General features: G+C 22.4%; 1 protein-coding gene across 1 annotated transcript; it reads left to right on the top strand.

Moving 5' to 3' along the window:
* Positions 1–2,276: 2,276 nt before the first annotated feature.
* Positions 2,277–19,634, top strand: LOC105368465 (SNF-related serine/threonine-protein kinase-like). The gene is made up of 6 exons (XM_011507477.1): positions 2,277–2,428; positions 5,114–5,304; positions 12,636–12,788; positions 15,823–16,069; positions 18,901–19,252; positions 19,454–19,634. The coding sequence occupies exons 2-6, from the start codon at positions 5,122–5,124 to the stop codon at positions 19,632–19,634; spliced, it is 1,116 nt and encodes a 371-aa protein (XP_011505779.1). The 5' UTR covers positions 2,277–2,428; positions 5,114–5,121.
* The last annotated feature ends 199 nt before the right edge of the window (positions 19,635–19,833 follow it).

The following is a 19,833-nucleotide window of genomic DNA, read 5'->3' as shown; positions in this document are numbered from 1 at the left end:
TAAAACTTTTACTTGATGTTGGGTTGTTACATCATTATCGATCGTAAGTTTTTGCAACTATTACTAACTAGTATTTTTATAAAAACCTACATATACAACAAAATAAAATAATTGATGAAAAGGCTAAAGCAGATATTGAAGTAATTGCAAAGATGGCTTTCATTATTTTATAATTATATATCTTATATTTTATTTAATTATTTGAAAATATGGTATTGGAGATAGTTATTTTAAAAATGAAGAAATTAATGGCAGTAATAATATTATAATATTAATAGCAATTATAATTAAAAAAAAGTTTTAATAAAATTCGAAATATAAAATTTTAATCGTGCACATTTGAATGTGGATCATTTATAATATCAAATAATAGATAAAACTTGTGTTTAGGAGAAGATAATTTAAATTATTATAAATCACCGTATAATTTTATAATGATAATTGCATAATTGATGACGCTATACAACAGTGGATAAAAGTAGTTAGTAATTCCAATAATTTTTTTTATAATAAACAAAATTAATGTGCTTTACATAATTTATTGTTTTATTTAATAATTCTTTCTCATAACACATAATATTGAATTAGCTTTGTTTTATTTCATACCAAATATGAATGTAACTTGAAACAAATTTATAGATATTATAATCAACATCATTGAAGTATAATTAACATATATTATTTAAAATTCTATTTAAAATTAGACGATATAATATTTTCAGTGATAATAAAATTGCAAAAGATTTTATACGTATTAATTATTTAGTATTTTAATTAAATTCTTATTTTACTAAAACTATTTAAAATAAAGAAATTATTTACATATCTTTCAACAAACTATTTCTAGATGTTTAAATATTTTATAGATCTTTCTAATTCAATATTTGAATATAATTATTTTATTTTAATAATTTTGTAAAAAAACATTTTATTGAAGATTATAACAAATTATTTATTAAATCATATTATGTGATTAGTTTCTTATATAAAGTTGTTTGACATATAGGATGTAATATTTTTAACTAATATACAGACAAACTTTTTTAGTCAAATACTATTTTATTATTTCTTTACTGTAATTTAATTATCATCAAATTTCAGCTTTTTATTATAAAAGTAGTATAAACAATTAAAATGTATATTTATCACCCTATCTGTTTTGTATTTATCATAAATTATAGCAATATATTTATATTAATAGTTAGAAAGTATGTATTGAAAAAATAGTATAACTGAACGGAATCTACACCTTATTGAATTCGTACCAAATATTGTACTAGTTGAGCTATTGATAATTTTTCTCTTTTTTTAGTATTATTAATATAATTTTTTTCTATATTTAGTAATATTTGTAATACTATTATTTATACTATCTATAATGTTTTTCGTCCATGCAATTTCGATAATGAACACAGCGCATAAACTATTCTTAAAATATTACGGTATTTATAAATGCAAATTTATCATGATTTTATAATTATCATTTGAATAAAGATGAAGTAAATATAATTACAGTTTAGACTTTATCCATTACCAGCTACATAATAAATAATTCATAGAATTATTGTTAAAAAATAAATGTTGTTTGTTTTTTTCGTATCACAGTAGTGAAAACGAACTAGATTTATATGCAATGAATTATCTTTTTTAAAGCTTTTAATTATGTGAATCATTAATGTCCAATATATTGAAAAATCTACAATTTATAAAATACTTAATCACTAATATGAAGTGTATTATTTTTTTCATTAATTCAATTTTATTATTTCAAAGATTTATATATAATAGTATCGTCTATATTTTAAATCTAGGATTATTTAAGATAAATTAATTAAAAAAAATTTATTTTAGAGTTTTCAATTTATAAAATTATTCTCTAAGAAATATTTATAATAATAATTATTATATATCACAGTATATAAGGTATTATATGTTTAGTACTATAAATGTATCTTCTAATACAATATATTATATATGCAGTAATTAAAATCGCTTATAAACAGAAAATATAAGTATAACATTTAATATTACATATTAAACAAATATATGTAATGTGACCTAACCTATCAAAGGAATACGACAAATTTAGGAGTTTTACTACGATATGTTAAAAAAAATTTATTGGTACATTTGTAATTGTATACGAATACTGTTTAATTGTAAAAATTTCAATTTTTTTAATGACGATAAATAATTTTATATTTACAGATTCATCATAAATAAAAATGCACTTATATTTGAAATATATTATTAAAAACTATTACTGTTATAAATAACTTACATAGATAAATAATATGTGATGAAGGATAATGTAATATGAAGTTTATAAACCAAAATATCCTATACTAAATAAAATAGTTAATAATTATTATTAATATTAACCAGGAAATAGCTTTACACCTAAAAGATCTGTTATTAACTTCAAAAGGTATTCATAATTCAAGTATATGATTTCATTTTTAAATTAGTTTTACTATAAAAAATTATTAATATAATATTTAAATGTTATTTTAATTTTAAATTTATTCTCCTAAAAATATTCATTATAATTAATAATATAATAATGCTTAGTTTTACTTATTTAATTAATTTTATTGTGCATAATGATAATATAGAATCCAAGATTTAATTAAAAACAAATATTTGCAAGGAGATAATTCGTAGTGTCTCACGTAATAGTAACACAACAGATTCTTAAAATTACGGCAAATTAAAAGTAATTAAAACCTAGTAGTTCCAATCATAATTTATTAATAAGAGAATAAAAGAATTATTTTTGCAAAACACGCTTATCTTTATTTTATACCTTTTCTCTACACCCGTATTGTTTACTTACAAATATTACGAGATTAATATTAATATTCACATTTATGTTTTATTTATATATTCTATTTATATTCCTATTCTTATCATACATCTTTATCTGTATTCATTTGAAATTTTTAAGAGAATACATATGGAACACTTGAGAATATTAGAAAACTTCAAATATAAATTATAAAATATTTTAAAAAGCAATTGTGTGATTTTAACTTTTGTAGAACGAACCTTTATTTGCAATTTATGAAAATATATCGGCTGGATTAACTTAATCAATGTATATTCTTCTTTATTGCATGAACTAATTAATTATTAATGATTGGCTTAAAATTTTCTTTAAAATAATGATTGATTTGTATTGAATCACTTGTACAATTATAGTGTTGTTTAAATTTAGCAATGCTGTTTACGTGAACCTATACCATCTTTTAAAACAAATATTATATATTGTCATTTATATGCTGCAATACATATTATAAAGTATTATCACTATTTATAGTAGAGTATATAGAAAATTTACTTTTACATGGGCTTTAATGTATTCCACTGTAATGTAGACATTTCTGTGTTTAATTTTATTCTCTTCGGGTACTATTTCATTTTTTATGTCGTATTTAAATTTTATTTAGAGATATTCGTTTTTATATTCTTATCTCTTATAATTCTTTTTATTAACTTTTCCATTTCATTTTTTATTCAATTATTTCCATTGTATCTTTTTAGGTTTTTAATTATCCCTTAACCACAATCTTCTTATATTTTTTTATTGACCATACATTTTGCGCAATTTTAACTCGGTGTACCTATTTTCATTATCGTGTATTTTTACACAATTTCGCAGACCATTATTTCAATGAAAGCTCGAATATTGTAATATATATTTATATATTAAAATAATTTAAAAATTATATATTATTGAAATCTCAATTTAATGTAATAGAAATAAAAATAAAAGCCCAAAATAACTGTTAATTAACATAAGTAATTATTTTATATAAACTGACTTATTAAAATTATATGAGAACTAGTATTACTAATCTAGTAGAACAAAAAAAATTACTCAAAAGAAAGCTAAATGAGAAAACTAAACCATTAATAAAACATACATCCCACATTTCAATTTTTAAAAAAGTATTTTTGTTTGAATGTCAATTTGATCAAATTTAAGATATATTAAATACTATTAGAAGACCTTTACATAATTACCCAGCACATCTCATTTTGATATAATGCTAAGAGATGAGGCACGATGATAACAAAATTTAAAATAAATATGATTAGGTAACTACCAGATTATCGGATTTTATCTTAAATCTATGTCAATTTTGATTACTGTATAATTATTAAAGTGCAAATATTAAATAAAATTGTTAAACCAATTTTATCTATGTGAGAACTAGAAGTTTGTTCAATTCATATTTTCTTTTCATACTGATGTAGATAACTTGTCTATAACAGGATAATATTAAACATTCTTCCATACAATAAATTCAAATAAAATAAAAATTTATGAAGAATTTATGTCACATATAAAATTAAAAAATTATTTAATTTAACATACTGTATTTGTAGCTTACCCAAAATTTTGCTATAAATATGCATAGAAAATTTTTTACAAATAAATAACTATAACTGTACAAAATTAAATAAAAAACAATCCTTAAATAGCACTTTCTGATATATTTATTAATATTTTTAGCCCCGTATTATATCATAATTATTTTTAAAGTAATTTATTAGTTATAATAGCATTTATTAAAGAAATACCAATAATTTTCGTTTAGAGAGTATCATATAAAATCATATATATATATATATATATATATATCTTAGTTTATGTAATGTTGTATCTATTCATAGATAATTATATTGCTATTGAATTAATTTTTTTTAATATTCTGTTATATTATCAACTACCATTTTGGAGATTTGATCTTTTGAGATTGTATTTAAAAAAATTTCAATTATACTCGTTTTTGTAAGTTCCGTTGAATATTTGTACGCATATCTGAGATAGTTGTAAATTTGCTTATATCGTTCACTGATAGTAACTTGCAGATTGTTTTTCTAATTTATCATGGCCCATATATTTATTGAGAAACAGATATTTAATTTAAAGTTTTCTTGGCCAGTATGGATATATTAAACATATTCAGGTTTATTCGAAAGTAATTATCGTCAATAATTGATAGAAAAGTATTTTTTTAATGTAAGTAAATATAATAAAAACATGCACTTGTATATTTGACCTCAGTTTTAATTTGTAAATGTATTTTAAATAATATTATTTTAGAAAGCAAAATGAATAAAAATAGCTACGATGGAAAAATAGCTGGATTATATGATTTAGAAGAAACATTGGGGAGAGGACACTTTGCTGTAGTGAAATTAGCCCGTCATGTATTTACTGGAGAAAAAGTAGCAGTTAAGGTTATTGATAAGAGTAAACTTGACGATACCTCAAGAGCACATCTTTTTCAAGAGGTATGAGTTTTTAATACAAAATTTTATATTACAAATTTTTTTTTGGCCTGTTCCACTTACCTTTATTATATAATTTAAATATATTCGATATATTATGCAAAATTGAAAATCATTTTCATGGGGCAAATCGTAAGTTGCCTGAATGTAAATACCTAATGCTACATGTATACATCGGTGTTAGAGTAATATGCTGTCTCACTGGCGATATATAACTATTGGCTTTTATTATTGATGGTTCGCGTGCGCGATTGTAGTGTCGGCTGCTTAATGATCATGTAATTTTAACGTATAACAGCTCATGGAGTTTTCAAAAAGATTTTGTTGCACTTCTCTTTTTTAGTGTATTGAAATGTGTTATAGAGTAAAAACGGCAGGTAAATATGATTTCAGGTAAGTTAATTAGAGCTTTGTTCTTAAGTCGTGTATTAGCTACTTATGATCCACTTGATAGCATTATTTTTTGTTCATATTTTTTTTAATTCTTTTGTTTCCTTCTTTTTGCTTTCACTCTACTTTTTCATGTCTCCTATAAATAAATAAATAAATATATATATATATATATATTAATATATAGTTTGCTTTCATTAATAATATAATCAATTTTATTGTCAACTGAATGAAACAGAAATTTTTTCTATTATTTACAGTAAATTTGATAGTAATTATATACTATTGAACATGATTATTTATGTTCCTGTTCAATTCATCATAGCGGAAGTTCGATATTCCTTGATGAGTGATGGATTGGTATGTTCTAATAGTTGACTAAAATGATGATTATGTTAAATTATTCATTGATAATGAGTCTGGGAGAATATTAGTATCTAACTCAGCAATTTCGCGTTGATTCTATTATATTCTCATAACCCAAATAAGGAGTTTTTCGAAGTAATATTTTTAGAATGAGCAGTCGTGATCACGATGTTGATATCTCTGTTCCTTTTTTATTCTTGTTCATCTTATTTTATTGTGATTTATCAGCTTACTTACTATGTATTGAACTGAATAATATGACATGCAATAGAAATAGAATATTAATACCTAAAATGTCAAGATTCTTATAATAATTCTCTTAAGATATTTTTAAAGTATTATAAATAATGACCAACTAAGTTTATGTAAACTCTATATATATAGCATCATCTGTACTTGAATATCCAGATAATAATGGGTATTTTATTATATAAGACCTCTTTTTTATACATTGGTTTAACAAATTATTGGTATATTGTATTGCTATCAAGATTTGTTCAAGATTTCTTTTTCTAACATAGCTCACGTAATAACGTGTTGTATAATACATATCTCATTTAATTTTAGCTGATGAATGTAGTTTATTTTTCTCGAAAATTTACAATCTTACCCCACAATTCTATTATTTATGTAGTATATCTACTAAGAAGAATTTATACTTTTAATTTAAACTACTAATTTCAATCAAACTAATTAGCATCACGAATAGAAATATTGGATCTGTTTATTTTTAATAATTTATCTTTTCACTCACATAGCTCTTATTGTAATTATCATAAATTTATTGATACAATTACTATAATTTTATTATTAGATAATAATAAACGTAATAATCAATAGATGAACACAATGCAGTATGTATCAGTTTATTCTGCATGTAAATGACGCTTTTGGTGAAGGTAAAATTGGAAAGCTTATCTATCATTTGTTATTTAAATATTTTAAATCTCATCAGTTTACAGTTATAAATTAAATAGGGATGTAAGTATATCTTTAATAATAAATGGATCTCATTATATGTAAAAACTAACTTGCTATAGTTTTAAAATTTCTCTGGATTTTAGACAATCGTACATTTTAATCATTAACAAGAATAAATTATAGCTTTTTTAATCTAAATTATTTTTTTATTATCTTGATGCAACGTAAAATAAATTTTGCTAAAAATTACTCTATTCTGTTTCAATGGGTTAATCAAAGAGTCATCTATTTTTATCATCAATTTTAGTTTTGATAGTACGTGATTCTTTTTCTTGGTAATAAAATAATTCTACTTTATATTTAAAATTTTATTAATATAATCAATTGTTATATTTTTCTAATTATTTTGAAATACGACTTATAAATTTTTATTGCTGAGAATTTTATTTAAGGTAAAAAAATGCATCATAAAATATGATTCTTGTTGCATTTTATACTACTTTTGTTTCATATTTTACAAAGCACCTTATTACCGGAAGCAGTAATGATGGTTACGTTTGAAATAAAATGTTTATTTCAATAGGATATAATTTGTTGAATAAGCAGAGCTCTCTGACTTTTATCAGTGATTTTATTGCGCACATAGCGGTAATATTATTCAGGTCGGTATAAATAAATCACTAATTCTTGATAGAATTTTTCAAGCATATTAAATATTGTTTGCATCGGCATCTTTTCTAGTTTTATTGCAACATGACTTTTCAGAATAGTACTTCCTGTATGAATTGTAGTTAATATCAAATGTTCACTGTGCCAACTAAATTACCATTCAAATAGTACGAGTTGCGTGAATTAAGAACAGGAATAATAACCTAAATGATTACGCTACAGAGCATCAGTGTTGAATATATTTTCACACGAATCACAACAAAATAGATACGACCGCAACCACGGTAAGTTGATTAGAAGCTTACCTCTTTTAATTAGTGATATCACCTAACTAATTTTATATTCGATTTTATATTAATATAAGGGGCCTGACAACAAATTTTATCTAGATTTATTATAATCTAGTTTAATTTATAGAGTTCTACATAAAAATTTTTTTTTTACTAGACTTATTAACCAATTTTATAAGCGGAATCATAGTTTAGATCCTTCTTTATCTAAATCTTGGCCATATATTATATAATTTTGTACTCTGTTTATTGAATGTTTTTATTTTGTATGATCAAGGTAAACCTCTGTTGAAGTTATCGGGAATTATTTATTTAATAGAATAATTTTAAGCATAACTTTTCAAATAATTCATTTATAATTGAATCTGTCTCTTCAACGCTTTCACAATATTTAGTAAGTAATATATACACATGTTGTTTTCATTTGCTATCCAGTACTTAAGTTATTAATTTGATTTGATTACCATGGATGCTAGATGTTAATTATTATGAATTGGTTATTTGCTTATCATAGCTTTGATATACATTAGTTATATACATATGAACAATTTATTGTTTTCATTTGTTCAAAATTATTATTGAAAATAAAAGCTTTGATTAGCCAACTATTTTTATATTAATGTCGGATGAATACATTAGCGACAATTCATGGCTGTCTAGTGCAAATATATTTTCTTTTCGATTTTAGAGATATTTTTCAGTGGCGTATTCAAAGTTGAATAGATTTTAATTTAATCAAGTCAACTCACTCGAACTTGTACATTTATGTAATATATACTTTAGATAAACTGTAATTAATAGTTCACTAAAGTTATTTATTTCATTTTATTTAAATTTTATATATTATATTTCTATAAAAGTAAAGAAGTTTCTAACTTTGTTTATGTTATATTTTTAGTTGAATATTTCGTTTTATTATTTCTTTTTGGTTAATTTTCCTACGGCCTTTATTCAGATATATAATAATGCATTTTACTAAATCAATAAAAATTTAATTATTTTCTAGGCATCTGAAATAAAGAAGACTGTTAAAAAAACTTTCAGTAATATAGAATAATAAATTGGAAAGAATTAAAATTTTTAAAAAAGAATGGTATCCTTTTTATTGAATAAAATCAAAACAAAATATAAGAAAGATCGATTAATTATATAAGTAATACGAAATAACTCATATAAAAATATAGAAAGAATTGTTATAAATAAAAATTAGTTTAGTGACTCATATAGAAGTAATGTGGTATAAAGTATGATTATGAACTTCCGAATAATTTAATTGTATTTCTGTTTCATCAAATAATGATGTTGCAATGGTGAAATAAAAAATAGCAGTATGAAGGGAAAAATATTTTTAGTAATAGACTGTAGTTTCAGACTAAATTGAAGAATTATTAGATATGATTAGATATGATGATTATTTCGGTATTTGAGATATATGAAAGTACTGACAATAACCCTAGCATTAATAATATTTACAATTTTAGGCGTTCGTATCGTTATCGATATTCTATTTGTATTATTGATTGCATAGCATTCATATACTCATACTTTTAATATTTTTATAAAGTTTTCCAAAAATCTATTGCAATTACAATGATTAAAATCAATATTATTAAAATATATTATGAATATTATGAAACTATTACTATTCATATAATTAAAAAACTATAACGAAGTCAGTATCTTCAATTAAATGTTTGCCTAGCTGTGACTATTGAGCCTTCTGAAAAAGTTATAAAAGATTCGCATGTCATTAGAAAATTTATGAATAATAACCACTATATCGCAATTATAAAGTTAACTTACTTTATGTAAATAATCGTTATAATGCCACTGACTATCCAGTATATAGCTGTTGATTTGATTATATTAAAATTATTCATTGATTTCAACGGATATCCTTATTCAAAGAAAAAAAGTGAAAAATTGAATGAATAAAAAATCAATGGTACCATTATACTACTCATTATTTAAATGGGTATTAGAATAAATAAGCAAAATATATAAACATTGTAAATTCCTTCAATTACTCCAAAAGCCTTATATCGCTGCATAGATAAAATATTACATAAGTTAAATTTATCATAAGATATTTATTAATTTCAAATAATTTAAATTATATTTTTAAAAGATTTTTATAAACAGTAGAAATTAGTATAAAGTATATATAGGTATTCATAGATATATTTTTAAAGGATTAACCTGAAATATTAAATCTCTAATATTTATTTATAATATACTTCAATAGAATTAAGATATTGTAATCGTTTTAAAAGATTACTATATTCTATTGCATAAATAATTTACAAAATAGATACTTATATAATTTAGTAAGAATCAATTTACACAGACTAAGAAAATATTGAGAAGTTTTTGTCAAACATCTTGATAAGATATTGCAACTATTTATCGGATTGAAAATTATACTTGATAAGTGTCTGGGTTCAGACTAAATGCCCTCTTTTTGATGTTGGGTGGAGGTGTTGCTAGCAAGTGGAAGGGGCAATGCAATTATTGAATACTACATGCGGTGTTTCTTCTCTTTCCTTTATTAAATATAATAACATAATAACTAATTAATAATCATAAAGTTAATTAATCAAGGCGTGAGCGAATATTTGGGGAAGTTTCTTCAATAATTTTACGTGCTGAGGACAGTGTGTATGCTCTCCGTGATGTGAGGAGTGACTCCTTCCCTTCCGAGAAGTGCCGCTGTAGTAATATGCGTGAGAGCCGCCGCTGTCGTATCGATACTGCCTAAGTGAAACTGGGTCGCTCCTGCTTTAGTGTCGATGCATAAGAGCTGCCACTGTCGCACCGAAGCTTTCTAAAGGAGGACCGTTTTGCTGCTATCTTAGTGCGGTGTGATCCGTTAATATATGTAGTATGATTTGATAATTTCACTCTCGATTATGTTATTACTAGCGCGTTATTCGTTTAAGTTTGATTAATGGATTCTGATAATGTGGCTTCACTATTGTATTGTTAGATTGCTTACTGTTTGAGCATTACGTACGTGTATATCTACAGTGAGTGATGACTATAGAAAGAAGCTTGAAGACTGAATAGTGAGCTCGTTGTGTTACTGCGTAATCGTTATTACGTTAAGCTGAGACAAAGACTGACTGGCGCGTGGCAAGCGCAGCCCTTAAATATTCTCGTGATAATTTTTAGGCGCCGGTAGCGATCAGGTATCTGTTGCTATGCCGTATTTGTCGTGACGTCAATAAGGCATAGTTTTTTGGAAATTTCATTGTTATAATTCTTCGGAATTATAGTCGTATATTCGGGTTTGCTGCGTAGAAACATTATTCGAGTCGTTGGCTAGTGTTTATAAACAACTGTTCGCGCGCTCATACCTCTCCCACTTTTGTATTCCACTTTCAACTGTTTCAATCTGTAACAATAAGTAATAAAAGTAATAATATAACATTACTGTAGTTCAAAAGATAAATCAAATTTCCGCAAATAAATGAATAACTAGATGTAAATCTTTTTAGTGTTTTTGTCAATAAAATGAGACAGCAATAGCTATGCATCTGTTTAATGATGATCTGTTGTTTACAGCATTGAAGAATAGATCCAAGAATATCTGCTAAATGGTACGATATAAATAACCATAAGATATAAAATTTAAACTTTTATATTTGAAGTATTAACTTAGATCGAGCTCTCTTCATGTGCATTATCTTCCTTTTTCAGATACAAACATTGATCCGGTTACGTTTTACACCCTCTCCATCTTTTATATGTTCTATTCCTCGATTAGACCATTATCTACAATTATAATGTTTACATTCTGTATAATTGAATAATTATATCGATAGTAATCTACGTTTTAATACATTATTTGTACTACATGCATACATATATACATACATGGTAAAAGTATAGAAACTACTTGTTGATAATTAGATCTTCGACAAGTTATAATATTATCGTATTAAAATATACGATTAATCTAATATATTTTTATTAAATAAATATATTTATTAAATCATATATTTAATCGTATGATAAATACAAATGGTCGAATTCATCTACAGATCAAGTATAAATTCATTTCCATTTATATATATGGATTAGCTGTAATCTCTATTATACATTCTTTATTTTATATAGGATATTATATATAACGATAAACTGGGATCAAACTTGATTTTAATAATAAGATACTTGAAAGATTCGATTATGCATATTTTAATATAAATTTATATACAAGATATAATATCATATGGAAAATCCATAGAAAAAATATTTCTTGTTGCATTATTCTTTGCCTTAGTTTTTTAAAGTAATTTTTTATTATCTTGTAAAAATCTAATAAAAATGTTCATATATCGTATCATTTTATATTTGCTTTAATTTTTAAATATTATATGGAATATTATTATTTTTAATTAAATTTTTTACTTATACGAGAATTTAATAAACTAATTTTAATCAATATGCAGACATGTGGAAATTATGTTTTATTCAGTGAAAATATATAATTGAACAAATTTATATCAAAAGTATAATAATTAATATTATTTTGAAATGTAAAGTATAAATTATGAAAAATAATTGTTAGACTAGGTTAAGTACGATGTTGAGTTTTTAAAAAATAATTTTTTTAAAATTTTGCAATTTTAGATCTTGATCTGATATTCTAATGCTACATATTCTAATTTCAAAGTATAGTATGTTTTATTATTTTAGGTTAGATGTATGAAATTAGTTCAGCATCCTAATGTAGTAAGATTGTATGAAGTTATTGACACAAATACAAAATTATATTTAATATTGGAACTTGGTGATGGAGGTGATTTATACGATTATATAATGCGACATGAAGATGGTCTAACAGAAGAGGTAAAGTTTATTTTAAATTCACAAAAATAAAACTATATAAATTAAACTTAAACAGTTTAACCAATTTTTATTATGAAATTTTATAATTATTTGAAAGATAGACCTATATTCTTATGATTTTTATCGTTATTTTATTGACTAGAATTAACTATTCATATAGAAAATATATAAATACATCGTACTCCAAGACTGTATGATGCATAATACATTCTTATAAACATTTTTAATGATTAATCAATGTTAATCAGTCCTATTACTATCAACGATTTTTTGATAATTACTTTTATAATCTTAATTTGTAGATAATTGAGGAATATATTGTATACGAAAAAATAAACCTTTTTTTATAATTAGCTTAAGGATTATACCTCTTGTACTAGATAACGATTCTGCAAATAGTATTTACATTTGTAATGATCATTATTGTTAATGAATACATTTTATAGTATTTACAGATATTCTAGACACGTTTCAAAATTCAGGTAAAAAAAAATTGAAATGAATATTCATTATTAAAAAAAAGAGCTGATGTAAAATAATGGTTATTAATTCGATTATCTATTTTTTATTTTTTTTATATTCCAAATATTAAAAGTTATACAAAAATGTTGTAGTTTAAATCATCTGTAAAATATGTAATTTAATTAATCTTAGCGAAGAAGTATTTTTAGATATCATTCACATAGACAAATTGAATATTATAAAACAGTATTTATATAAGTTGAAGAAACTAAATAGTCTATTATGTTAATTACAATTACAATTTCGATCATCCAATATGACTTTTTCCTGTTTAGATGTTAATATTTTAGTTTTGTCATTATGCAATTTGATTATAATCATGTTATTGTAAAACATATTCATTCACTATGCATTCTATTTTAGTAACATCATATACATTTTCCTTTTAAGTAAAATCAATTATATAGGTGTATTAATAAAAGTGATATGAAAAGAGATAATGGTAAAAAAATTATAGTAGATGAACAAAGTTACGAACTACAATGGAGTAATAAAAATCGCTTATAATTAAGGTTTCCTTACTTTTCCTCCAGAAGTATATCAGAAGTGTGTCTATGTAATCCGATGAATATAAATATGAGTAAAACTTTTTAAAGATTGAATATGAAATACATATATAAGTTACTAGTTCATATTTAGTTAAAACTATGTATATTTTTTAAATTATATTTTCATAGAAGTATATTTTGATTTCATATAATATGACTATCCAAAAGATTTATTTGAATATATTAAAATGATTAAACTGTATGTTGTAGTAACTTTAAGTATTACTTATTTATTTGTCACTTGTTTTATAATACTACCACCTACATTAAAAGCATATTCTAATTAATACCATGTATTTCAAGCAAATATAAAAGTAAATTGAATAAATATATTTAATATTACATAAGAAATGTGCTGCACTTGATAGTTTATAAAAATCAAATTTTTTATTTTTTATTTTAGAAATATATTTAATGGTAATATAATTTTATATTGAAAATACTTGATTTCAAACTGCTTTATTTAATATTTTTTTCATATTATAGAAAATTCGACAGATCATAGTTTCTATGCAAGATTTTTTAAAGGTTCTGAAAGAAAATCAAATAAAATTTGTATAACAATAAAGTCTTCTTTGTAAATATTATTTCAAATTGATAAGTAATGTTTATATTATTGAATAAAATATCAATATATAAATAGGCCATTTATAAATTAAAAAATACAATAAATATTATTTTGAAATTCAATTACAATATAAGTGTTTTGGTACGCATAATCAAATTTAGAGTTTCATTAACAGTAACTTAACTATAGAACATCGATTTGTTATTACACCAAAGAAACCCCTATACTATACTAGATACTATAACTGGGTAACTATTGAAAAGTGATCATATTATTAAAAATTAGTTAATCTATTTATTTATTTATCTACTTAACTGTCTACAAACACCTATTTTAGTACTGTCTAAGGATTGTAATAGGGTCTCATTATTCGAACATATACGTTTCTTTCAGTATCTCACAAGTATTAATATATTCTACCCTATACGCTCTTATTTGAAAGTTAATAAAGTATAAGGTTAGCGTATGTGTCTTTCTATAAATTATCCTGTTCATATTTTACCACGTCATTTTTATAGTAATCTTTATAATATATAAACACTTCATTTTAACGAGTTATGGATTTTCTACCACTTTCTTTTTGAATTATATTAACTATAGTTATCACATATTATTTCTTAGATTTAATAATCTATTCTAATTAGTACCAACTTTTACTTAAATATCTAATTTGATTAGCCAAAATTTGGATGAATACATTTTCGCAAGACTAAGAATTAATTATTTAAGAAAATCGTCGTCTTCAATTCTGTATTACATCTGTAAAAATTTGAAGCTCTGCTCTGTTGGTAAAAATCAATGAAATGTATAATAATTAAAAATTACTCTTAGTTTTCATATTAATAAATTAAAATATTGAGTTATTATTTATGAACCACGTATATGTATTAAGAATACATTATTTAGTGAAATTACATTATTAAATGAACTTCTACATTAACCAAATAAAGGAGCATTAATTTAGTATTTTATTTAAAAAATTCTTCAATTTAAATTACTATGTAAATATAACTTAAATTCTTTTTGCAATCATTTTACTTTAGGAAATATAAATTTTATTAACATACATGTTTAACATAGCATAGAATATTAGTCCAAAATTTTTAAAGAAAAGTATGTAACTTTCGTAAATTATGATAAATAATTTTTAATGAACTCCATACAAGCAAAATTAATTATTAAATTAACTTTCTATTAAGATAATGTGTTCATAAAATTTGAATGATTATCACCGATTTTCAATTTCTGTGAAACACGTACGAAGGAGATTGAATTATTTTTTAATGGAGTTTGTAGATTACAGGGCCTAAAAATTATATATTTCATAATTAATATTTACTTTTATAAAATATTTAATTGTTTGTTTATATATATAATGGTTTTATTTGTCTTTTAGGTTGCACGGATATATTTTCGACAAATAGTAACAGCCATTTCTTATTGTCATCATCTTCATGTAGTGCATCGTGATTTAAAACCTGAGAATGTTGTATTCTTTGAAAAATTAAGTATTGTTAAACTTACGGACTTTGGATTTAGTAATCATTTTTGCCCTGGACAGAAACTTGAAACATCTTGCGGATCATTAGCATACTCGGCACCTGAAATTTTATTAGGAGATAGTTATGATGCTCCTGCTGTTGGTAAATACTGTTTATTATTAAAACATATATTTACGTTATTTTTACTAAGGATAATATATATATATATATATATATATATATATGCGTATAATATAAATAGTGAATTCTATATATTTATTTTAACTTAATTGAATCACAATTAATAGTTATTTTATTAAAAATGTAGAAATTAATGTTATTAATTTCAATTTTATTTAGTTGCGAACATAATTATGTAGAGTAAAGTAGAAATTATATAATATCATACTAATAAAAATAAAAAAAACTTGATAAAAAATATTAATTATATATTATATTGTTTAAAAGAAATTCATTTAAGACTTTATTTTATATTAGGTAATTAGTAATAATAATGGTAAATAATTACTTATATTATAAGAGTAATTAAATAAATAAAAATTTCTGATAAGATCACACATAAATTATATAATTTTTTGCATTCATTCGTAAATTAAATTTTAGTTTGCTAGATATAAAATTTTCCTATAAAATATTAAATATGTTTTCAATAAGAAATTGTTTTACATAAAGATATTTTAAATTCTGTTCGTCAAAAACTATAGATAATCGTCTAAAACTTTACTAAAGATGTTGGTTTTGAAATATATAACATTAAGAATATGTCGATCTTGATTAAATATATAGAAACTTTCAAATATATATTTTGTATGATAACATTAGATGTAAATTATCGAAATCATTTTACAAAATTATTCCGAAGAATCAGTAGAAGTAAATACAATTTAATGTATTTATTAATAAAATATTACAGTGAATAAATACTTTGGATATAGCAATGAATCATACTAACTGTTATGAGTAAGATGACAACGAAAAAAATTATATGAATAAAAATACAGTGCATGTTCTTGTAGAGAAGAAAAACGAATTAAATTAAAATTTTTAAAACATAAATTATATCGATTTTATATAAAATGTATATTCTATACAGAATTATAATATTTGTAAATATACATAAAGAAATATATATGTATATATTTAAATTTATAGACAATGTACAAAAAAACTATACATATTACTTCCTTCTTTCGTACTCTATCAACAAAAGTAAAATCATTTAACTAACATATAATTGTAGATACACAAAATAAGAAAATGATTAATTATGTTTAAAATTGAATGTGATAAATAATATAATTGAATAAAGTAGAAAACTGTTTTTTTAATGTTTAGTAATAATTTACTAAAATATACATTGAATATATTATTGCTACCTCTATGGTAAAGAATTGAAGTTACAGTTACATGTTATTCAGCTTTCGAAATCGTATTTATTTAGTTATATTACAAAAATATTTTTTATTTTCTTTGCATTCTTTTTTATGATTATATATTTTTTCATAAATTGCTCCATATAAAATAGAACACTTTTTGTATGCCACATATTTTTCAAACCTCTTTTCTATCCCGCTTTTATTCTCGCCATCCATGCAAGTTTTAATGTTAAACACTTTTAAGAACTTAAACTTTCATTTAAAAATTTATAGTAGTAATTCTAAATATAACTGAAATTGTATAAAAATATGTGCACAGATTTTTTTCTTTACAAATTATGTATCTTCCTTAGTTTATATTATGTACAGTAAACTATATTTATAAAAGCATAATTTCAATTTTCATTAAAAACATTATTTAATTATGTTTAACATACCTTTATTATATGAAGTTTATATAAGTAATATTAGACATATTATATTATTAATTTTTTCTTTATAAATCTAACTAACATGTTTGCTATTTAGAGAAAAAAACTGTTAATTTATTTATTAAATAGCAAATAGCAATAATACTCTAATAAAAATGTTTATATCGTTACAAATTGAAAATTTTAAAAGCCATTAGTGTATATAATGATTTGTATAAACAAACTTCTCACTAGCTATGTGAAAAAGTATAAGTAATATAACAACATTTTAAATGCTAATAATTAAAAATATCGTATAATTACAATTAGTAATAATATGAATAGGATTAGTTCTAAATAGTTGTAATAATTTTTCATAATTAATTAAATGAGTACAAATTAAATGAATCGTTTAATTTTTCTGAAATGAGTAATACATACTCTGCATTTCTTAAAATAGTTTCTGTACAATTACAGCTTTTTACTTAATGAGTTCGTAGAAAAATTTGTACATCAAATTTTAACGTTCTAAAATCTGTAATATATAATAAAATATTATTTAAAATCCTACATATAACATAACATTTTTTATTTAATCAATTGAAATCATATTTCAATTAATTGACTAAATTAATAATTTTGGAATTGTCTAATATTTATAATTGGTATGTCCTTTAAAATTATGTTTTTAAGTACATGCGTTGGTGTTTAAAAAATTAATAATGCGCTTGAAAAATTGTATATAATGTAAAAAATTAATTTACGTGAAATTTTATATCTATGTAAAATTATGATAGTAATAATATATTAGAATAAAATTGATCGCAAAATATTCTTTACGAAAAAGTAGTTTCTTTTTCAATAATAAATCTAAAAAAATATTCGTGAATATTATTCAATTTAGCAGTATCAAGAATTATTGACGAGTAGAATTTAAATATATGAACATTTTAGGGATTAAAAAAAAAGAATTTCCTTTATTACACGTATCGATAACATTTATGAGTGATATTATTAAAAATAAAAATATTGTACATGTAATTCATGCAGTTATATTTTCTATAATTTATATTTTGTAGATTTTATTTGATTCTTAATAAATTATATATATATATATATATATCTATCTATATATTTATAAATCATAAAGTATATAAACTTGTAGTTTCCGCAAAATTATTTTTAGATGTTTGGTCATTAGGAGTTATTTTATATATGCTTGTATGTGGTCATGCTCCATTTCAAGAAGCAAATGATAGTGAGACTTTAACAATGATAATGGATTGTAAATATTCTATGCCAAAACACATATCAGACGATTGTAAATCATTGATTGCCAAGATGCTTATTAAAGAACCTAGGAAAAGAGCTTCACTAGAAGAAATAGCAAAAGATAAATGGTTGTTATTTAAATCAACTCAGGACAATCTTGAGACTATACCTTTAGTATCTCGTGAACAAGTAACAGAAGATAATCATAATCTTATTATATCTAAAATGGTTAATGGTAATATAGCAACTAAAGAAGAAATTCTTGAGTAAGTAAAATATAGTTGATCCAAATTTAATAAAAAATAGATAAAAATTTTTTTTGAAAATATAAAACCCCGATAAATTTAAAGTTGAAAAAATTTTTATTATTTTCAGATTCATATTTATTTATATTTCCAAATCTAAAAATTATGTTTATTTGTAACTACATTTATTTGTTAATTAATTACGTTAATTATAATTTGCAGGGCCTTAGATAAAAATGAGTATAATCATATTACAGCAACATATTTCTTACTGGCGGAAAGCAAGTTACGAGCACAGCGACAAGATTTTTTTGTTAGCACTGGTACAAGTGTGTACACAGCTTCAAGGTACCTTAAGATAGCAATCATAGCTCATAAAGAAATCATTATTGATAATTTTTAGTGATTTTATATTTAAGAGCCTTAATATTTTTTATTTTATTGTCAATCATAAATGGCCTCTATTTAAAACAACAATACAACACTCGAAATGATTTGAATATATTCTGAAAATTTTGACGTAATATATTCGATGCGTTCATTTAAAAAAAGATTTCATTGAAGTGTAATATGATAGATTTAAATAATAATAAAATAAAAAT

This window comes from Ceratosolen solmsi, unplaced genomic scaffold (assembly GCF_000503995.2).
Source record: "Ceratosolen solmsi marchali unplaced genomic scaffold, CerSol_1.0 scaffold6, whole genome shotgun sequence".
Taxonomy (NCBI): domain Eukaryota; kingdom Metazoa; phylum Arthropoda; class Insecta; order Hymenoptera; family Agaonidae; genus Ceratosolen; species Ceratosolen solmsi.
Note: the sequence above shows the minus strand (reverse complement) of the source record. Positions and strands in the feature narration are given on the sequence as shown.

What these genes read in the sequence shown, in the direction of transcription:
- LOC105368465 (XM_011507477.1), top strand. Translation starts at nt 5,122, where the DNA reads ATGAATAAAAATAGCTACGATGGAAAAATAGCTGGATTATATGATTTA. An exon ending in GAGCACATCTTTTTCAAGAG is followed by an intron (nt 5,305 to 12,635) that starts GTATGAGTTTTT and finishes TTATTATTTTAG; the next exon opens with GTTAGATGTATGAAATTAGT. An exon ending in AAGATGGTCTAACAGAAGAG is followed by an intron (nt 12,789 to 15,822) that starts GTAAAGTTTATT and finishes TTTGTCTTTTAG; the next exon opens with GTTGCACGGATATATTTTCG.